This window comes from Lolium perenne, chromosome 7 (genome assembly GCF_019359855.2).
Source record: "Lolium perenne isolate Kyuss_39 chromosome 7, Kyuss_2.0, whole genome shotgun sequence".
In the NCBI taxonomy this organism is placed as follows: Eukaryota; Viridiplantae; Streptophyta; class Magnoliopsida; order Poales; family Poaceae; genus Lolium; species Lolium perenne.
The window spans coordinates 76,642,798-76,665,521 of record NC_067250.2 but is presented as its reverse complement, the minus strand read 5'-3'; the positions used below and the strand labels follow the sequence as shown (position 1 = coordinate 76,665,521).

Here is a 22,724-nt window from a genome sequence, read left to right as displayed (position 1 = left end):
TTGTTTCTATCTTGTGTAGATCAAGAAGGCAAAAACAAAGGGTGCACGTACAAATAATTATACACAATATGCTATCAAGTACATACTTTTCATTTTAGATAATTGTTTGACTATGAGGCAAATATCTATCATGACAAATTTTTGACTTAGAATGTTTGCTAAATTTCAACAAGAAGTATGCCCCCACTTAGGTTTGTGAAGGGGGTAGCAGGGAACTTTGACTGCATGCTTTCTGAAATCTAGTGGACCAAAAGGACATTCCTATCACGAAAACAAACTATCCACAATACTCTTGATTTACGAGATGAGGGGATTGAGCTTGTACCATATTGTGAGGCTAGTCTTGAATATATTTTGTCATATTTTTATCCGAATTCCACCCATCAAGCCACATTTTTTTTGCAAACACGCTGACATGGATGGGATCATGGGATACTATGCTCTCGAATTGAGTCTTTGATTGCCCAGTTACAGAAAGCTTTATTCGGTTTTTTCCTTTATCCATTTTCACAAGTCTTAGTTTTTACCCTCCCAAGGAATGCACCTAACTACAACAACCTACACGTGTGTCCTACTCGGATAATTGTCTTTGGGTTAAATTCCATCCCTGAAATGTTTCCAATTTTGCTTGTATGAAAAGGGGACATAATAGCATATTGCTTAGATTTTTACAAGAACAACTCCAACTCGTGTGCATCGTAAAGGCCTCTGAAACGCTTGTCATCTTTAACAATTATCAATTGTTCTCACTTTTTTTTGTTTCCCTTCAGCAATGCTTCACTTTTCTGCTTTTATTTCACCTTACCCGTATGTGTTTTTTGATGTAGTTTTTTTGTACCCTTAAGCTAAATGTTCATATGGAAATGCTTTGTGCAGCAAGTTTGATAAGGTCTTAAATTCATGATCAAATTTTAGCGAGAAACTAAAATCGTTTCACAACCTACCTACACAAAAATATTTGTACACGGTTATTAAGTTTGTTATTTTTTTCATTTAGATTATGTTTCTTTCAACAGACTCCCTTTTAGTTATTTTCTAGAATAGGGTTTAGGGTGGTCTGAAAAACTTGTGTGCCACGTGTTTATTTTTTGTGTCGGTCCTCCTCAAAGTCAAAGGAAGATGCTGACACCAATTTTGTCGAATCATTACACTGATTCACTAAATGATTATCAAGTGGTTCTTATTCGAAAAACCCTTAGTCTAGCTTTAGACTCAATCATCGTGGCTCTAGTATGAATCTAAGGTATTAATTGAACTAATTCATAGGATCGTGACAAGATAATTTCTACATTACGACTATGCACAAAAAAACGAATCCAAAATAGGGAAGAGAAAAGTCAAGAGGCCTCTAATGACTGTCATAAGGGAAAGGAAAAAAGATAGATGAGCCAACTTGATATTTTTTGGCATTATCATCACAAAGAATATCTTCAGAATTTTTACTATTTCATATGTTCAAGGCAAATAAACCCAATCCAGTTGCTGATGAAGTTTTGAAACTTTTTTCTAATATTCGTTGATAACTTTTGTGTTTCTGCTTGAGCCGCACGAGATGAAAATTTTAAAAAACAGGAGAAATCGAGGACGAAAACATAATGAGCAACAACCCAAAGCAAGTACAGTTTCCTTTTTATTTTTTAAAATCTTGCATAGAAGCACATTATTGTTACAATTTACCTCATTTTTTTATTCATTGTTTGTAGGCATGCTAGAAGCCAACTATTAATTGATGGTGTACAAAATTCCAACCAAATACATTGTGTAAATGACCGGATTTAATTTTTAATTGTGGTTTTATTCCTTCTCTTTTTTGTTCCCATTTGTTGTGCTTTGTCACACCATCTAAGACTCAGCCATGGCTCACAACATTGCCATGAGGGTTGGAGGCGTGGACATGCCAGTTATTACGTGTTTGTTAAATGAGTTTTCATGGTGGCAAGTACCTTCAGCGAAATAACTAAATAACTTCCTACCGAACATAGTAGTAAGCCCCATTGACTGAATAAACTCCGCTCTATGCTCAAGAAACTTGTTACAATGAACTGGATCTGGAAAGCTGAATGATTTTATGTCCCTAAGTTTTAGAACAATATAAACTCTGAGCACAAGTAACAATACCGACATTTACACATTGTTGTAATGATGGAGGCTAATGTTCATATCATAGACTTTGAAGGCTTAAACTTTTTGATTTTACCATATAAAACCATAAGTATCCATTATAGAAACATTACATTAACATGTTTACAATCTTGAGGCCTAAGATCAAGGCAATGCATTGCCAGTATGGTCTGCATTCTTCCTCACAACTCAAAAGATTGAGGTCTCACACATTCTGATTACATAATTCATTTGGCATTCTAGTAAGATACATGACTTCCGATAATTATTCAGTGCATATGAATATTGGTGCCAATAGGAATTTGGAGTTCAAATGAACCTGTTTAGGTATTCATCCACGGTAACATATTTCACATCGGGGTAAAGCTCAGTGGCTTCAACTCCAAATGATGGCTCGATCTCAAAGTTAGTGTGGTCGCCCTTCACCCAGGCAGAGTGGCTGATTGATAGTACTATATTCAGAGGCACCGGAGACTCTGAAACATATGCAAGAGAGAAAATTCAGTCCAAAAATTGTCCGGGAAGAAAAAAAAAGTATGGAGTGTAGACGATAACTTCAGTGTTTCAAGTGAAAAAAAAAACATGGCCTATGACCTTGAATCTGCTTCAGGACTTCATCTTCCGGGATGTAGATCCTCTCGAATGTCTTCCCATGTTTCTTCTCCCATAGTGAGACAAGCTCGTTATGAGTCAAAGTGTTGCTTGGCGGCCGCAGATACATGGTCTTGTTTAGAGTTCTTGGATCATCAACAGCTTTAATAGTGTATGTGCCCACGTCGTCCTCCACGGAAAATACTCCTATTGTTGACAATACACATAAAGACGCAGCGATATTTTCATTAAATCGATCATGTCTTCAAAATAGACACTCCACTGTCATGTAATAAAAATGTAAAGGCATATCAAACTTACCTTTTACATTTCCATCACCTAATATGAGAACCTTGTCAGTTGGTGGTCCAGTGACCCCAACCTGTCCAAGGGTTGGCAGGAAATAACCAGCAAAGAAGTTGGAAGACACGTATGTGTAAGGAATCCCTTCAGCCTCAATGGCACGCCTTATATGAGCTTTCAAAGCAAATATCGACTTTGCAGGCTCAACCGCATTTACATGGTCCACATCATTACCAAACTCTGAAGGGAAGAATCTCTGTGAAGAGCTCATCGGAAAAATGACATCAGACATTTGTAGCAGTCTACCAGACATAAAAAAAAGAGGCGGAATGTCAAATTTTGATTTAAAAAAACAATGCCTTTCATTTTCTTGTCCTCAACAGGGTAGAACTATTTTACATAAAGGGCTCCTTTATTTGGTAGGATAGGAAAATCATTGAAATATGAAAAGTATAGGATTGAGATGTCACGGCTAGTTGAATCATACAGGAAGATGAGTTGTGTTTGATTGTCCCGAAGAAAATTTTCCATGAGGTATGACATAATGTTTTATTCCTATAGGATTTGCACTACACGATTCTTATAGGATTAGTTCGTATAGGATATTGTTTCTAGTAATCAAACAACTAGTGTAGGAAAAATTCACATAGGATCTAAATATTACACAATTCCTATACGAATCCTTTGAATCAAAGAATCCCAAAGAAATTCAATGGATACACAATTTGTTACTGGTAAAACCTACAAGCCGTTGTGCATTAGTACTGCATACTCTTCAATAATATAGAAAACTGAACTATACTAATATCAGTTTAAACATTCTTAGTAAGCCATAAAGCAGTGTGCACACATAATAATTTGATATTGACGATTTGGACCTCTTGAAGCTCACCTTTACATTCCCAACTTCCTTGATTGCCGCGATAATGCGGGTTTGATCTGGTATCTGTAGGGAACCCACGGTCGAGATCACAACATCTGCGGACTTGATGGCTGACACCAGGCTCTCATGGTCATATAGATCACCCTTCAGGATGAATAGTAACGAAACAGTTTGGCATCACTATGCAATCTTATAAGAATATGTGATTAATCATAGTAAGGTACTGACACAATCAGAGATGGTAATTGTACGTCCTTGCTACAATTGTTGTTTATTTTTAGATGGCACGAAAGATTGTTGGCTTCGTGCAGGTGCAGCCTCATCAAATAAACTTTCTTTGTCGAACAACAGAAGGACTGTTATGAAACACTACATAGACGTCATTTCTGTATGTGTTCCTATGCATCTAACCCTATTATCAGATTGTCAATTTATTGTTGGGTGTTTGTATCAATTTTGGGGCTGGTATTCGGCCACCTCTCTTCTCCTAGTTAATGAAAATGGAAAATATTTTATCTTGTTTCAACAAAAAGTGTATATTATAGGTGATTTGCAGAGTTGATGCTCAAATAATAGCTGTTTTTTTAAACCAAGTTCACAACACCTAGGTAGAACCACTAACCACACGAAGCCAGAAGAAACATAAAAAAGGGAACCACCTTGACGAGGGTGACGCCAGCATCTCGGAAGCCCTGGAGGACGGCTGCCTTGGCCGCGTCGGCGGGCGTGGGATCGCGGACAAGGACGGCGGTGGGGTGGCCCTCGCGTGCGCTTGCGGCGACGATGAAGCGGCCAATGTAGCCTGTGCCGCCTATCACCAGCACCCGGCTCTTCCCCTCTACCGCCGCCGACGCCATGTACACGGCAGGGAATAGAGCAAGGCAAGAACAAGAATAAATTTGATAAATTGGAAAAGCAAATTGAGTAGAATGGGAATGGACAACTTGCCAATGCTCGTACTAATAGCAAGGAAAAAAGGAGAGTAGGTGAAGAGCCGAGTGGGCCTGGGAAGAGTACGAGATAATCAGGTCCACTGAATGTAGACTTATTCTTGATAAATTCACTGAATCTAGACATACTGTGGGACGAGCCATTTGTTCTCGTTAGACCATCTTTAGCATCTAGACACCCCAAACCGTACTTAAATATGCGTATCCACAGGTTAAACATTTTTTGCAGGCTGGAAAACCGTCGCGTAGTTTAGACGCGCTAAACGCGGCCCGCATAATAGTATATTCCCGAATATGTTGTTGTGTGGGCCAGTTTGGCGCAACTGGGCTACACGACGGTTTTTCAGCCCGCAAACAAAAACCGGAAACACAAAGTTTATGTAAATTATCCGATAATTTTCAAATGTAGCAACATAATAATACAAATAGATTGTTCAAAGTACTCAATCATGCATGAAACACGACATCAAAATATGATCAAACATCAGATCATGAAGGAGGAGAATGATCAAGCATCACCGCCGGTTGCCGGCGCATCGACATGGCCGCCACCACTCCCTAGCATCATCACCTCGGGCATTCATGGCAACAATGGCAGCGTGTGTACAGCTTCCCTCCTTCGCGTCAAGATCTTCATCTTCATATGATTCCACTACACGATGCGTTGCCAATACCTCTTACCGGTTTGATCGGTGCCGATCACAGCATCCATCGAAACCGCCTCCCAAACCCTGATCAAGATCACGTCATCAAATTCAGTGTAGTTGCCGGACCAGATCGCTCTCCCCTTCGCTTTGGCCACCGCCCCATCAAACGCCCCCTCTTCTATCTCTTCCAAGTCATCTTCCTCGTCGCCGCCATCGTCTTCTTCTTCCCCAAACTCATCACCCTCGAGTCCCTCCTCCAAGATGTCGTTGTAGTTCTCGTAATCCGCGAGCGGCGGCGAATCGATGTCGACGAACGCCTCTTTGATCATGTCAACGTACGACTCCGGCGCAACATCAACGGCGGGACTTTCGTCGACCACCTTGTGCGCAATAGCCGATGCCGACGGTGCCTTCTCCATCGCCGCCGTCAAAGGTGTCAACGGTGCCATCTTGGCGGCGGCTGGCTTCTTCGCAGCTGGTTTCTTCGGTACCAGTGGTTGGCTTCTTCGCAGCGGGTTTCTTCGGCGCCGGCTTCTTCTGCGCCGGCGGCTTGTTGGCCGGCTGCATCACCCGCTTGGTCGGAGCGTGAGGGGCAACGGGTGCGGGAGAGGAAGCGGTAGTGAGAGGGCGGCGACGACGAGCTTCCCCAGCCGCTTCCGCTTGCTGTTGGGGTGGACAACTTGCTGCGGGGCATCGACGACGAGGCCCCTCGGTGGCGGTTGCTGCGGCGGCACTAGATCCAGCTACGGTGGGTGTAATCGATCCGCATGGCGGGACCTGGTCCGCGAGCAGTAGCGAGTTGACGGTTTCCATCTCGATGTGAGTGCCCCGCTGCGGAGGCCGGAGAGGGGCGGAGGTGGCGGAATCAGGGGCGGTCGGAGGGGCGGAAGCGGGAAAGGGAGAAGTTGAATGTTCCTTTGCGCCAATGTGGGGGAGAAGATGGGGTTCACGCTCGCACAGCCTCGCTAGCCCGGGAACTTGCGATTTCCGCGGCGCGAAACTGGATGGCTCGGATGTTTTTTGTTATGGGGTTCCGATGCGGTGTCTGAACTGGCCCTTTTTCCGCCCAAAACCGGAAAATGATGGTTATTATGGGGATGGGGGTCCGATTGTGTCTGCTAGAGATGCATGCTCTTAGGTAGCTTGAGTGGAACAGAGGTTAGCGAGCGGAGTCCTCCCCCGCTTGCTCCCGTCGCCACCCACAGTGACCGGGGCGTCCGATCCTCTCCCAGGGCTGCCACCGCCGCTGGGAGCCATCGGGCAAAGCCCGCGCGGTGCCTGTGGCGGCGGATTTCCTCTTCCCGCGCGCCTAGATGGTCCATAGGCGCGGATCTCGACTTGGTGGTGGTGAAGCTCGACGGTGTCGGCTTTGGCCGTCGCACCTTCGGCCGTGGCAGGCGGCGCGGCTCCCAGACTTGGCGTTGTCGGTTGCGACACTACCATGGCTACCGGCAGTCTCGAGCTTGACTGCCTATGGTTCATCCAGATCTGGGCTTGGGGCCCAGATTTGGGCCTATCAGGGCCCGGCCGACCTCTCCTTCTACTGTGGCGAGGGCGAACTCTCGTTGCGGCGGGCGGTTCTGAGCTCGTGGGCGCTGATTGTCATGGGTGTGGCCAGATCTGGGCTTGCGGGCCTGGATTTGGGCTTGGTGGGCTTGGATGGGATCTAGATGATCTGGGTGGTCGGCGGGTTCTGCTAGGCTGCTGGCCCGTTGCCAAGTTCCCCTTGGGATGCTGTTTTCGGTGCGGTAGAGGGTTGTTGGCGCAGACATGATCATGATCGCTCCGATGCAGCAGAAGACATAGTTTCCTCAACCTGGTGCATGTTGGCGCTTTGGCCTAGCTTGTTTTGTGTTATCCTCTCTGTTTGTTGGTGTGTGTTTTGTGTATCTATTGTATCTCATGTGTAACTTCTAGCCGGTTGATAGTTTTATTAATTTAAAGCCGTGCACACTTAATACGTGCCATCCATCTAAAAAAATAGAGGTTAGCATGATGCATACAGACAATACGTACAAATTGTCCCCGGCTTCCATGTAGCGCCTTTTTTTCTTGACAAGCCATGTGTTCTCGTTAGGTAGCTTGAGTGGAATGGAGGTTAGCATGATGTATACCAGACAACACAAGTTGTTCCCGGCCTCCATGTAGCGCCTTTTTCTCTTGACAGGCCATCTGTTCTTGTTAGGTAGCTTGAGTGGAATGGAGGTTAGCATGATGTATACCAGACAACACAAATTGTCCCCGGCCTCCATGTAGGGCCTTTTTTTTCTCGACAAAACTCAAAAATGTCATGGAGCTTGAAGAATTTCCTGAAAATTGCATGTATGCGTATATAGTTTTAGCTGGAATGTAGTTAGCATGATGTTTACTACTCCCTCCGATCTGGAGAAACAGTCGGACGAACCGTTTTGTAAAATGACCCTTGCAATTTCTAATTCCTTAACCCGCAGTCCACTCGTTCCTGCTAGAGCGATGGGGAGAAAAAGCGATGTAACGATGGGCCACATGCATGCGAGGGACCCAAATCTGTTTGCATGACTGCGCGCGTGCATGCACCATCAATGCTGATTTTTTAGAGGGTTTAATTACAAAATATAATTGCATTGACTGTTCGACATTTTTTTAGGATCAGAGGGAGTACCAGGCAACACAAATTGGGACTTAATGTTAGTTTTAAGGTTTATAAAAGTTGGGACTAATCGGATCACTGGTATTGCGGAAAATGTTGTTAAGCCAACACATACTGCTTTTATGCCCGGTAGACATATTTTAGAAGGTGTTGTTATTCTCCATGAAACCATCCATGAGCTTCATAGAAAGAAGATGGATGGACTACTTTTTAAAATAGATTTTGAAACAGCTTATGATAAATTTAATTGGGATTTCTTGCAACAAACGATGCGCGTGAAAGGTTTTGATCCAATTTGGTGCCAGTAGGTTCAACGCTATATTGAGAAGGGGGAGTGTCGGCATTAGGCTAAATGATGATATATATGGTGTTATTTCCAAACTAAAAAGGGGTTGCGTCAGGGGACCCTCTATCCCCTATTCGTTTTAATATTGTGGCTGACGTGCTCGCTATTATGATTGAGAGAACAAAGCACGATGGTCAAGTAATTGGGCTGATTCCTCATCTAGTGGATGGAGACATTTCTATCCTGCAATACGCTGATGATACTATCTTTTTTTATGGAGCATGATTTAGACAAGACCCTTAATATGAAATTGGTTTTATGCCTGTTTGAACAGTTGACAAGCCTCAAAATAAATTTTCACAAAATTGATTTTTTTTGTTTTGGGAATGCTAAAGATTTTGAGACGGAATATAAAAACCTTTGAAAGTATAGAGATGGTAAACCTAGAGGGGGGGTGAATAGGTTTCTACAGATTTTAATTCTTTCTTTGCAATATTAGGCTTTGCGGAATATAAAGGTGAGCCTAATGCAAACTAGGTGAGGCAACCTATATGAGGATACAACTAACTCAAGCACGAAGGCTCTCACGAGCGATTAAATCACAAGTAAGGAGTTCGGTTTAGAGATAACCGATAGCACGCGGAGACGAGGATGTATTCCCGTGTTCCCTTGCTTTGCAACAAGGTACGTCACGTTTGGAGGAGTGGAGGTCCCACGAAGGATTCCCCGCGCCACGAAGGCTCACCCTATTCTCCGGAGCCTATCCCACGAAGGAATAGCTCACTCACTTGTGGTAGACTTTGAGGTAGCCTCCAAACCTTCACAAACTTGCCCGGAGCAAATCCACAGCCCGGATGCTTCCGGACTCCTCTTGCCCACCTAGGGTTTCCAAGGAACCCTAGGAAGCAAGCTTCTCAATGAATACAAGGGGGAATGAGATTTTGGCTTGGTAGAACGGTAGATCGGGTCCTCCTCTAACGATTCCCCGGAGGGATTTGAGTTTGGGTGGAGGAGGAGGGAGATCTGAGCCTTTTGGTGTTTCTAGCAATGGAGTAAGAGAGAGAGAGCTCAAAAACAGCTTGTAGTGTAGTGCCTAACTGTTCAGAGGTAGGAGAAGGCCTATTTATAGTGTTCTTTGAAATACGGCCGTTGGTCACTTGCCACATCAGCAGATTCGTCGAGGAACCCGGTCGACCGGATTTGGCGCCGGACAGGCCGGTCCACAGCCCGGTCGAGCCAGACCTGGCCAGGCCGGTTTCCAACCGAGCTGGGACCGGGTCTTGACCGGGCGAGCGTACGAGGTTACCGGATGGCGCCGGATGGCACGAGCGCAAAGGCGGTTGCTGGCCGGGCCGCTCGGTCAGGTGCCCGGTCCGACCGGGCCGTGGACCGGAGCAGCCGGTCCAAACCGGGCTGACGACCGGACGCCGACCGGAGGGCTTGCCCTTCTTTACTGGAACATGTCCGGATGGCACCGGTGCTGGATCCGGTTGGTGACCGGGCTGTCCGGTGCCAGGGCCGGTCCGACCGGATCTGGGACCGGCCAGGCTTTGAGAAACTTGCTGATTTTTCGTCGAATTGGGGGGGTCTCCCGTTGCCTTCTTGTTCCATTGCTATACCATCATACCTCTTTGGCTAATACCTGAAAGTCATCTTGTAGACATGTATTAGTCCAAATACTCTAGCACGGTGTCATAGATACCAAAATAATGGATAAGGGTAAAATACCCTTACAATCTCCCCCTTTTTGGTATACGATGACAAACCGAGCTAGAGTAACATATAGATATTATGATAAGCTCTAAACCTTGATTCCATATAAGATATTACGACCGCTCCCCCATAATGTGTGCACTTGGAGAATTTGCGTTTGAATGCAAAGTGCACCATTTGTGAAATATGAGAAGCTCCTCTAATATCTTTAGGAAACAAGCATGGTATGGACAAGTATATCAAGATATATAAGCATAAAGCATGATTATCCATAAAGCATGATTATCCTAACATAGAGTAGCACACATAATAGTCGTCCATACATATCCATACATGAATTATTCAAAGTAGCAAATGGTTCTTGAGAAATCAAAGCAAATACGCACAAGCCATATAAAATCCAAATAAAGCAACTCCCATGGCCTTGTGACAATCAAAGAACCCCGTGGTCCTAGACTCTACTCTCTTCTCCCCCTTTGGCATCGGAACACCAAAAAGGCGAAGAAAAGAGGAGAGATGCTAGCGCCCCATCAATAGAACTCGTGCCCCGCGGATGGAGAGCTGCCATCACCATCCTCATCGTCATCCTCTTCATCATCATCCTCGCCATTGTCATCCTCAGCACCTTCATCCTCTTCATCATCAGCATCAGCATGAGGTGCACGAGCAGGTCTAGGAGGAGGAGCACCAAAGTACAAGGAAGGATCAAAGTTCTGGAACATCTCATCAGAAAGGAGAGGCATCTCCCAGTTTGGTGCGTGGACAGGCTCCAACTCAGGGCCAGGAGGAGGGACAGGTACATTCCTAGTAGCCATGAACTCATTTTGGCGCCTCCTTGTCTCTTGGTTCAAAGAAAGACTTTGATGTGCAACATCATTGGTATTTTTGCATATCTGCCATAAGCTAGAGAAGAACCATGAGACACCATGCTGTGGGCGCCTAGAGGAGCTGGAGCTAGCATGGTCATGGCGTTCCTTGGACCGGCGCTCAGAAGGCATCATCTCAGGAACAACCGGTCTATCACCTTGGGCAGGTACCTTGAAAGCGTCCATCCTGACCCGCTCACCTTGAGTATTGAGAGGTGCGGGCACAACCTTGTTGATGAGCAGCTGAACGTACTGGGCAAGATTAGGAGTCAACCGCTCGCGAACACAGCGCCGTAACTCACAGTAGATGAGATCACAGCCATCAATAAGTTTCCGGTGCTCAGGGTGACAGTAGTACATCAAGTTCAGATGATATGCACGGCATTCACTTGTATCGCCGGACTTGCTGATGAGGGTCTCATGGAATAGCTTGGCAAGTATAAGGTAGGAGTAGTACATGCCAGAGATGGTGGGAGGTCCAGAGGTGGGTTCCGGAGGATAGCAAAAGGCAATGTCCCCTCTGTTGAACTTCTGCTGAGAATATATCTTGAAACCAGAAGCACTCCCTCCACCAAACCCCAAAGTTTCACAGAAATCAAGATAGTTGCAAGTGTATTTCTGTTTGCCAGTCATCCAAGTCATAGTCCGAGCTGCATCATCATGGAAAAAGGCATGCGGTGGAAACTGTCTCACCAAGGTTGGACAATAGCACCCATCAGTAGGTGTCAAGCACATAAGATCATACAACCCCATCCGCCTCAAGGTCGCAACCACAAAGCGAAACTTGGTGGCTTCATACATTCCAATGACATCCTTGATGGCCTTGGGCATAACAATGGTGCCTTTCTTCATGTGCTCGTGGGAGTCATAGTAGTCATCCCACATGACTTGCTGTGTCTTGGTCCAGAAAAACTGATCTCCCCCTGTGTAAGTGGGTTCCTCAAAGCGATAGGGGTTGGACTCTCTGAGTCTTCTCCATGCACCAATATGTACATCACCAACATGGAACTCTGGCAGTACCTCATCACCATCCTGTGCTGCATGTTTATCTTTCCTCTTACTGGCAGATGTCTTGGTTCGGCCCCTAGATGAGCTGCCACCAGTGGGCTGAGATACACGACCACTAGTACGGCGTGGTGGGTGTCCTGCATGCCTCCCTCTCTTGGCAGTGGTGTCACGGTCCTCACCGCTCCAGTCTCCTGTGAATAAGCAATATAGGGCGAGGAGAGCAATGAGGTAAGTGTACATGTCATCAGCATATATGAGGAAGCCAAAAGCATAGCCTATATTCAAGTGTTTCGACGAGATCATGCGAGAAAGCTGGGCGAGCCGGCGCAGGGGCCGGTCCGACCGGACGACAGACCGGACGAGCCGGTTGGCCATCCGGTTGACCGGGCGGTGCGCCGGACCAGCCGGTTGAGAGGCCGGTCGAACGGGCTGTAAACCGGGTCGTGCTGAGTTGTGATGTTTGCCCAGAAATTTGACACAAAATCATGCAAAACTCACAAACTTGAACATAGATTATACCAGGAGAGTGAACAATGTGCATAGGAGGGGTGTGACACTCTAGGTGGCATGAGGACTTACTAACCCTAACCCTAACCCTAACTTTTCTCAATTTTCCTCAACATGTGGCAATGGGAGAGGGAAATCAAGAAGGAGAGGGAATAGAAGGGAAATTTACCCGATGACATTGTCCTTGTTGCCCAAGTGAGCAAGAAGAACACGTGAAGAAGGCTTGAGGGCCAAATCCCCAAGATCTCCCAAAATAGCTTGAGAGGGACCAAATCCTTTGGTGAAGAGGCTTGAGAGATCCCGATCTATGGTTGTGTGAAGTTTGGGGAGAAACTAGTGGTGGGAAGTGCCTAGGGCGTGGTGGAGATGGTGGAGGCGGCGGCCATGGAGGTTTGAGAGGTGGGGGATAATGAGGAAGAAGATCCCCAAGGGGTATCCTCTCCCAAGACATAATAGCCCGCACGGCCGGTCGGGCGCCCGGTCGACCGGGCCAGACGCCGGACGACCCGGCGCAAAGGCCGGTCCGACCGGGCCAGTGACCGGCCGGAGTCAATTTGCCCAAAAATGTGTCATTTTGCCTCGTTTTGCCCCTATTTTTTTGTGTAAATGTGTGTGAGTGCTCAGATGATAACATGTACATATAGATAGATAGATGATGATGAGATGAGCATAGACATGGGGTTGGAAACACAAAGTTCTCTAGGCATACCCATTGGAAAGAAATCCAAACAAAATATAAATAGCGACAATGGGTATGATTCGAAGTGTATATCAAGAATCATAAGTCATTTTGGAAATGATGCTCGCAATAAGATCATTGGGCCTTATATAGTCAAATCAATGTGTAATGAAGGCTCAATGAGGGGCGGGGGATTACTCCCCCTATGTGAAAGCGCAAATGTCATGTGACCGCGAAGAGACATGCTTGGGTCCATATAATGACATTGGGTCTATTTATGTTGCACACATAGGTATGCATCATACCAAGACATGGTAAGATGACTATCCCTATATGTGCTATGCCTCTAAGCTAGATAGCAAGATAAATGCAAGAATATAGTGCAAGAAGTTAATCAATCCAAGTTTTTAGGATCAAGAATACCAAGTTCTCCTCTCAAGTTAACAAAGCGGGCTTCATCCAAAGGCTTAGTGAAAATATCCGCCAATTGGTAGGTTGTTCCCACATGAGTGAGATCAATATCCTTATTGGCAACATGATCACGTAGGAAGTGATGGCGAATGTCAATATGTTTGGTGCGACAATGTTGAACCGGGTTATTGGCGATCTTTATTGCACTTTCATTGTCACAAAGAAGAGGCACCGTACCAAGAGACACACCGTAGTCTTTCAAGGTTTGCTTCATCCATAACAATTGAGTGCAACAAGATGCCGCGGATATGTATTCGGCTTCAGCGGTGCATAGGGCGGTGGAGTTTTGTTTCTTGGATGACCAACTCACCAATGACCGGCCAATAAATTGGCAAGCCCCGGAGGTAGACTTCCGATCAACCTTATCACCGGCTCAATCGGAATCCGAATAGCCAATGAGTTCAAAGGTTGACCCCTTTGGATACCATAGCCCGAGAGTAGGAGTGAGAACAAGGTATCTTAGTATCCGTTTGACCGCCACTAAATGGCTCTCCTTGGGAGCGGATTGAAAACGAGCACACATCCCTACACTTAGCATGATATCCGGCCTAGAGGCACAAAGGTAGAGCAAGGATCCTATCATGGAGCGGTATACCTTTATGTCCACATCCTTATCACCGTCACATGAACCAAGTTGCCCCTTTACGGGCATGGGTGTCTTCATTGGACTCGCATTGGTCATGTTGAATTTCTTGAGCATGTCCTTCACATACTTTTCTTGAGAGATGAAGGTGCCTTTTGCAAGTTGCCTCACTTGGAAGCCTAGAAAGAACTTCAACTCTCTCATCATGGACATCTCAAATTTCCTAGTCATCAATAGCTCAAAAGCTTTGTTATGATTGGGGTTAGTTCCACCAAAGATAATATCATCAACATATATTTGACATATAAAGAGGCCACCCCCTTTAACCCGCTTGGTGAAAAGGGTGGAATCGACCGTACCCATGCAAAACCCATCATGTAGTAAGAAATCCCTAAGGAACTCATACCAAGCACGTGGAGCTTGCTTGAGACCGTAGAGTGCCTTATGGAGTAAATACACGTGGTTGGGTCGGCATGGGTCTTCGAAACCCGGGGGTTGAGCCACATATACGGTTTCTTTTAGGGGACCATTCAAAAATGCACTTTTCACATCCATTTGATATAATCTGAAATTGTGGAAAGATGCAAATGCAAGCAAAAGACGAATAGCTTCAAGACGGGCTACCGGCGCAAAGGTATCCTCAAAATCCATACCTTCTATTTGGGCAAACCCTTGCGCCACTAACCTTGCTTTGTTTCGTATAACAATGCCATTCTCATCTTGCTTGTTCTTGAATACCCATTTGGTCCCAATGACATTGATGCGATGATCCTTGGGTCTCTCAACTAGAGACCATACTTCATTACGAGTGAAACACTCCAATTCTTCTTGCATGGCAATTACCCAATCCGGATCGACCAAGGCTTCATGTACCTTAAGTGGTTCAAAACTAGACACAAAAGCATGATGTTGACAATAAGTGATAAGTAATGCATGGTGTCTACGAGTTACCACTCCTCTTGAGATGCTCCCAAGGACTTGATCCACTTTCATGTCACTTGCCCTTGTAGCGGCCTTGATCTTCCGAATGGTTCCTTCATGATCAATGAATTCATCTCTTGCTAGTACTTGATCATGAGGGACCACTTGAGCTTGATCATGAGTTGAGGATGTTTCGTGATCGTCATCATGATCTTGCTCCATGGAATGAGGATCTTCTTCTTGTTCTTCGGATTGAGACTCATCTTGAGTAGAGTATGGTTCTTGAGTTGCACTTGATGGTTCGGCTTGAGTTGAGCTAGGCTCCACTTGTGGCATGCTTGAAACATCTACTCCATCATCTTGATCATCATTATGAACCTCCATGGGCCGGATGTGTCCAATGCCCATATGCTTGATGGCACTAGATGGATCATCATCATTACCTGCAACACATGGAACAACTTGCTCCACTTGGGAGCCATTATCCTCCAAGAACACCACGTCACAAGATACTTCAATGGTCCCGGAGGACCGGTTGTAGTATCTATAGGCGTGAGAGTTCTCCGCATATCCAACAAATATACCCTCTATGGTTCTAGTTTCAAATTTACCGAGCTTTCCTTTGTTGTTCTTAACAAGGCATTTGCATCCAAAGACACGAATATACATGACATTAGGCTTGTTACCGGTAAGGAGCTCGTATGGGGTTTTGTTGTGGAGGGGACGGAGGAAGAGCCGGTTGGAGTAGTGGACGGCCGTAGAGATGGCTTCTCCCCAAAAGTTGTGGGGTGAGTTGAATTCACTCAACATGGTTCTTGCCATCTCAATGATAGTTCGGTTCTTCCTTTCAACAACACCGTTTTGTTGAGGAGTGTATGGCGCCGAAAACTCATGCTTGATGCCCTCATCATCAACAAACTCTTGCATAGTGTAGTTCTTGAACTCGGTGCCATTGTCGGTCCTAATTGCCTTGATCTCGGATTCATACATACGTTGAGCTTTCTTGGCGAAGGTGATGAACTCTCTATGGGTCTCGTCCTTAGATTTAAGGAGAAAGACCCAAGAGTATCTTGAGTAATCATCAACAATGACAAGTCCATACTTGCTCCCACCAAGAGTATCATAATGTGATGGCCCAAAGAGGTCCAAATGAAGGAGCTCCAAAGGCCTAGATGTGGTAACAATACTCTTGATGGGATGCTTCTTCTTGAGTTGCTTTCCGGCTACACATGCACTACAAACACGATCTTTCTCAAAAGAAACGCCGGTTAGTCCCACAATATGCTCACCCTTTAGGAGTTGTTTAAGATTCCTCATGTTAACATGACCAAGGCGGCGATGCCACAACCATCCTTCGTCATGCTTGGCCGCCATTAGACATGTGGAGAAGGAGGGGCTCTCTTTCGAGAGGTCAACCACGTAAAGGTTGTTCTCCACATATCCAACAAGGACCAATTTGAGATTGTCACTCCTAAAGACTTGCACATAATATTTAGTGAAATATGAATTGTACCGGCATCGGCAAGATGATATATAGAAAGTAAGTTATAGCCAAGGTGTTCAACAAGCATAACCGTCTCAAGGCACAAGTCCTTAGAGATTGCTACCTTGCCATACCCAAGTACCTTTCCCTTTGAGTTGTCACCAAAGGTAATGCTTGACTTCTTGTTGATATCTTCAATGAATTGATCAAGCACACCTTTTCCTCCGGTCATATGATTGGTGCATCCACTATCAAACACCCATTTTGGACCACCGGAGGAATACCCCTACAAAATCAAGTAGAGGATTTAGGAACCCATCGATTAATGGGTTCCTTTGCAATGGCAACAATATCTTTTGGTACCCAAATTGAGTACTCTCTATAAGCATAGCCATTAGGAGGGCCAACATAGTTAGCATAGACATCACCATAATAATCAACAAATAATGCATAGTGATCGTTTGGCCCCGTGCGGTCACCACTAGTGGCTTTGCCCTTTGAGGCTTTGCCATTGTTAGTGACCTTCTTGTTCTTATCTTGAGCGGGTTTCTCCTTGTTGTAGTTGTTCTTCTTGTGGGACTTGGGAGTATATCCAAGTCCATACTTTTGATTGTTTGACCTTTGCTTACTCAAGAGGTCATCCAATCCCATCTTGTTCTTGGCGGTGGTGAACTTTGCAAGTTCCTTTGTTAGCCTAACATTTTCCTCAAGAATAGATGCTTGCTCACAAGAAGATTCATTAGGATGATAGTCAAGACCATATTTGGTCACCAAGGACTCAAGATATGCATTGGTCTCAACATGCAAAGAAAGTTCCTCTTGTAAACGAATATGTTCCTCAACAAGTTTAGCATGCTCATTAGTAAAGGAAGTGGAGGAACAAGCAAGCTTTTCAACATCAATGGGATCCTTCATTGATCCAAGAGCCCTTTTGTAGGATTCTTGAAGTAGATCATGGTTCTCTCCAAGTTTCTTGAGCTCATCCTTGACAAGCTTGTTAGCTCTTTCAAGGTGGTCAAGATCCCTAGTGAGAGAAGCATGAGCAACTTCAAGTTCCTCCTTTGAGGCATTGAGCTCTTGGGTCAATAATTGAGCCCTATCAATAGTTTCTAGGTCCTTAACTTTATCAAGTTCATAAGTTTCAATTTGTTGCTTAAGGCCTTGAGATATGCACCTTTCGGTTTTTAGCTCTTGTCTTAGGAGATTGAATCTCCGTTCCTTCTCATTCAATTGATATTCTAATTCCTCAATGGACTCATCCTTTTCTTTGAGTGAGTCCATCAAGAAATCAAACTTGACAAGGGCTTCACCACGAAGGGTGCATCTAACATCATAGAGTTCCTTAAGCATAATTAATTCTTCTTGATCTTCGTTTTCATCATCAAGAACACTAGATAGGGAAGGTGGAGGTTCCATTACCTTGGTTTCCCTTGCCATAAGACAAGAGCCAATGATTGGAGAGGAGGGAGAGTCATCGGAGTCATCATCTTGAGTTGTTCTTGCCATGAAGGAAGAGCCAACATCATTCTCCGTGGAGTAATCTTTGGAGTAGTCATATGTGAAGAGTGACCCGGGCTTAGAGTAAGCTAAACCGGCCACTCCGGCCTCCTTCTCCTCATCTTCCTCTTCTTCATCGGACAAGTACTCGGCCCCAACAAAAGCTCTTCCCTTGTTCTTCTTGTACCGTTCGTTGATTGGGTTTGGCTTCAATCTTGGCTTGACCCCTTTGATGAACTTTGGCTTGTCTACCCTTTTCTCATAGAGAAAATGGCTTCTATACCATTGACAAACTCATCAATGGCTCATTTGCCATGCAACAAAGCAGAAATGCTCATGTACCAAACACAAACAAAATTCAGTGCTTATTTGCCACTGGCTGTTAGTCCACCGTTGCCTCACATAATTTGTGCAACAAAAGGACTACATTGCCCTCAATGGCAAATAAGCAGCAATTTGTATAGCAGGTTCTGGTACAAAAAAATGACAGCATATTTGCTCTATTTTTAGCATTTCAACAAAACAACAGGGATATAATAGAACATGTGAAACAACAGGGATATTTCAGCAGCAAAATAGCAGTTGATCCAAGTTCAGATCATGCATAATCAGGTTCACATGTTCTAAAAGCATAATCAGGTTCACATCATCTAGAACCAAAAGAATACAACCTCTCCAATAAATCATGACATGCATGAATAAGTGAAGTATGTAAACAAACGAGCCCAGAATTTCAGAGTTTCAACTTCTTTTTGGTTGGAGGGGCCGTTGCTTGGTTGTTTGGCGCAATTCTCTTCTTGCTTCTAGTGCTCATTGCAGGGCTATCATGCGCAGCAGATATAACCTTTGATCTACATCAAAATTTCGGATTACATGCTATGAGGGAACAGATACATGTGTATTTCGGATTACAACAATATAACTTGACTTAGTGCAGATTTCGAACCTTGTAGATTTCTTCGATGGGGTAGACTTGGCCACCTTGTCTTCAATTGCATCACTTGGACCTTGAAGCAGAGGCAGTGGAGTTCCAGTAGTCGTATTGATGGATTTTTTCTTTCTTTTGTCCCTGCAGGAGTTTCACATATTAGGTACATTAAAGCAATAAGCGGGCAGCATAAAAATTGAAACAAAAGTACCTTTTTTGCTTTGCTACTTCAGCATAGGCATCTAGTGCTTCCGGAGCAGCATCTTTGCAACTTTGCCATCTATGTCCATAGGCCTTGCAAATTGGACATTGGTGCTGACCTTTATTTCCCTGGCTCTTGCTATTCTCAGCACCACTTTTGTGTCTCTGCACCTTTGGCCTCCCAGGGGCCCTCCTAAGGATTGGGGGATTCAAAATGAAATCTTTCTTCACACTTGGCCATTGAGACATGTCGGTCAGGCCAGGAAGAACATGGGCATAAGTTGCAGTGAACTTGGCAACACTATAATAATCATCAACAAAATCTTCTATGGTGACTCCCCTAATTCCAGTAATAAAGCTGATTGCATGCTTGCAAGGTTTCCCGGAGACTTGAAATGCCCTGCATGTACATGTCCTATTTGCTAGATCAGTGATGTGGCGCTTGCCACCTAGCGCAGCACTCTCACTCACCTCTGCAGTCATGTCATCTATTCTCTCACAATCAATATCTAGGCCCCTACTTTTGTCATTCAGCTCCTTCATGACACTTGGAAGTATACGCCGACCTTGAAATTTAGTAGCCACCCTTCTCCTCTTCTCGTGTTTGACGGTAATCTTTCTCCTAATCTTGTCCATGAGCTGAAACAACATTAGACCTTTGTGCTTGTGGATCCAGTTGTTGAAACACTCAGCCAAATTATTTGTGACATAATCCACTTTTGAGGAGGTTGAATATTTGCTCCTTGACCATAACCTGTTGTGGTACTTGTTTAAGTATGCTATTGCAGAAGCCTTTTTCTCCTCTATGGCTGCCATGTGATAGTCAAAAGCTCGAGGAGTCCATGAATAAGCAGCTGGCCACAAATGATCATCAAAAACTTTACCATGAAACTTTTTTTTGAAGTTCACAACCAAGTGCCGCATGCATTCCCTATGTTCTGCATACCCAAACACTTGTTCTATTGCAGTATCGATCCCTTTTCCTGCATCTGAACATATAGCTAGACCGGGGGGACAACCAATGGCCTCACGAAGCTTCTCCATAAACCACACCCAACTTTCAGTAGTTTCTGAATCGATAACTCCATATACTACAGGGTACAACCAATTGTGCCCATCAATAGCACAAGCAGTAGCTAATTGGCCTCTATACTTGCCTGTCAAATGAGTGCTGTCTATCGCCAAGAACGGTCTGCAGCCAGCCAAGAATCCATCACATAGAGGCTTCAATCCGACAAACATCCGTATGAAATATTTTTTCTGATCATACTCCATGTGGTCGATGGCAACTATGCTTCCGGGAGACCTCTTCTCAACCTCAGCTTTCCAGGCATATAGCTTGTCAAAAGAATCATCCCAATCACCAAACAACTTAGCCATTGCTAGCCCTTTGCCACGGAATACCTTTGTGTAATGGATCTTGATCTTGTACTTGTCAAGTAGCCTCCTCCTTAACTCCATCGGGCGAACACTAGGATCTTCTTTTACCCAGTCCATGACTTTGTCACATACCCATGCCTTTGAAGCACTACGTTGCTTCTTTTTCTTCTTTGTGCTAGAACATGTGTGCTCCTCCACGTGAACTTTGATCTACATTAAACAAAGTAATGGGTAAATATATTAGTGTCTTGGATCCATAGCTATAACAGCAACTAACATACTTCAGCAACTAAAATAGTTATAACAACAACTAAAATGGTACATACCTCCATAGTTTCTTGGTCATCCAACCTCCCAACATGAATTCTCCATGTGCAGGTTTTGCCCCGGCGACAATAAGCCCTGAATCGACTAGGTTCACTTTTTTCAACCTTAAATTCAAACTCTTTCTTTATGGCGTATGTAGCAATTGCCAACCTAAACTCTTGAATATTAGGGTACTTTGCGCCAATATGCATCGGTGGGTTATCTTTATCATAAGCTATTTCTAGAACAACATCCGGTCTAGCATCTTCCGCAACCCACTCCTCATCATCGCTGCTATCCTCGACATACTCATTATTTGGTATATCTTTTTCTCCAATCTCATCATCACTATCCAAACCAGCACTACCAATTGAGTACTGGTTCTCCTCATCTACACCAACATGTTCATATTCCTCATGTGGATTAGCTAAATATGCATCTGTAAGAGATACACTATCTTCACCATTTTCATTACTTGGTTTACTAGGCAGTGCTATAGATGGTGTTTGATTAGAAGGAGCACATGGAACATCAACAATGTCATTTGAGTCACAATGTTTGATGATCAACTGACCACTTCTATTCTGATGAAAAATCTGGTACATTTTCATGCATTCTTCATCACTTGACACAGAAATAAATTCTCCAGTAAAGCAGTTAAAGTACTCAAGTAATATTTTGTCCTCTGAGCAGAATGGAAAAGAGAAAGTTCCAACAATGCAGGACATCAGATCCTTCATGTTGGTACTAGTACCCTCAACAATCTCCCAATAGAATGTAGAATTCCCACCAGTGCCACACACCTGTACCTCTACCGTGTAGCTACATGACTGTATCATCCTGTGGATGGTGCAAAGGATGGTGTCAATCTCTTGACTATTTTCGCCCCATAAAAAATGCAGAAGAGAAAGAACGAACTTTTACCTAGCACAAATTGCAGAGAGGGATGTGGAGTCCTCATCCATGTCGTCGTCCATGGGCCTGGATATCTCGAGCAGAGGAGCTGCATCGACCTTGTTCACCTCGCCGGAATTCCCAATCCTACGTTTCTGGGCGACATGCTTGGAGGGAGAGGCTGTGAGGGCGGAGGCTGTCGAAGACTCAGAGGATGGTCGGGTGAGAGGCCCAGCCGTGGCCGAAAGCGGCGGCAGCGTCGCGAGCAGCAGGGGAATCGCCGGTGACGGTTCCGCTGATGGCGTTGAAGGAGCAGCGGCAGGGTAATCAGACACGTCGGCGAGGACCATCTGCAGCGGCGGAGGTTGGTGGAGGGGCGGCGGAGGTTGGGGGAGGGACGGCGGAGGTTGGGGGAGGGGCGGCGGGGAACGGGCGAGCGCCGGCGGCGGCTCCTCCATCGCGTGCGTGAGGACGAGGATAGGGTTCAGACTTCAGGTCGCGTGCGTGCGTGGAGAGTTTCTGGTCGGGTCGGGTCTGTCCGGCCGGCCGGCCGTGTGTGTTTCTTTTTTCTTTTTTTTCATTCTTCTCCTCCATAAACCAGGGGTAAACCTGGAATTCTGAGAGAAGCTGACAAGATAACGGAGACATTCTACCGTTGACATAACGGTGATGGCAAATAAGCACTCAATTTTCTTTGTGTCCGGTACACAAGCACTTGCGCTTTGTTCGATGGCAAATAAGCCATTGACTTGTTCGTCGATGGTATACAAGCAATTTTCTCTTTCTCATAAGGGCACTCATTTGCAAAGTGGTTATCTTCATCACAATTGTAGCAAGTTCTCTTCTTCTTCTTGTCATTGAGGAGCATTGGGAACTT

At 44.9% G+C, this 22,724-nt stretch overlaps 2 protein-coding genes across 3 annotated transcripts; both read right to left on the bottom strand.

Moving 5' to 3' along the window:
- Window positions 1-2,166: 2,166 nt before the first annotated feature.
- On the bottom strand, window positions 2,167-4,844 carry LOC127316993 (phenylcoumaran benzylic ether reductase Pyrc5). Its single transcript, XM_051347506.2, has 5 exons — window positions 4,558-4,844; window positions 3,908-4,042; window positions 3,034-3,271; window positions 2,716-2,919; window positions 2,167-2,597 (listed from the first exon to the last, which is right to left on the bottom strand). Exons 1-5 carry the CDS (start codon window positions 4,753-4,755, stop codon window positions 2,431-2,433), a joined length of 942 nt encoding a protein of 313 aa, XP_051203466.1. The 5' UTR covers window positions 4,756-4,844; the 3' UTR covers window positions 2,167-2,430.
- A 13,788-nt stretch (window positions 4,845-18,632) lies between these two features.
- Window positions 18,633-22,384, bottom strand: LOC127316995 (uncharacterized). Of its 2 annotated transcripts, none has more exons than XM_051347508.1 (5): window positions 21,878-22,384; window positions 20,974-21,793; window positions 19,278-20,857; window positions 19,085-19,207; window positions 18,633-18,989 (listed from the first exon to the last, which is right to left on the bottom strand). In XM_051347508.1, exons 1-5 carry the CDS (start codon window positions 22,303-22,305, stop codon window positions 18,872-18,874), a joined length of 3,069 nt encoding a protein of 1,022 aa, XP_051203468.1. In that variant the 5' UTR covers window positions 22,306-22,384; the 3' UTR covers window positions 18,633-18,871. The 2 variants fall into 2 exon arrangements, with proteins under 2 accessions (XP_051203468.1, XP_051203469.1); XM_051347509.2 differs by having other exon boundaries at window positions 21,872-21,993.
- Window positions 22,385-22,724: the final 340 nt, after the last annotated feature.

Bases quoted from the DNA above. Each gene is read 5' to 3' on its own strand.
- LOC127316993 (XM_051347506.2), bottom strand. From the start codon at position 4,755: ATGGCGTCGGCGGCGGTAGAGGGGAAGAGCCGGGTGCTGGTGATAGGC. The intron at 3,272-3,907 runs GTGAGCTTCAAG...AGCTCTTCACAG, and splicing joins AGGAAGTTGGGAATGTAAAG to AGATTCTTCCCTTCAGAGTT. The intron at 2,598-2,715 runs GTCATAGGCCAT...CATATGTTTCAG, and splicing joins AGTCCTGAAGCAGATTCAAG to AGTCTCCGGTGCCTCTGAAT.
- LOC127316995 (XM_051347508.1), bottom strand. From the start codon at position 22,305: ATGGAGGAGCCGCCGCCGGCGCTCGCCCGTTCCCCGCCGCCCCTCCCC. The intron at 19,208-19,277 runs GTACTTTTGTTT...AAACTCCTGCAG, and splicing joins GAAGTAGCAAAGCAAAAAAG to GGACAAAAGAAAGAAAAAAT. The intron at 18,990-19,084 runs GTTCGAAATCTG...ATTTTGATGTAG, and splicing joins CCATCGAAGAAATCTACAAG to ATCAAAGGTTATATCTGCTG.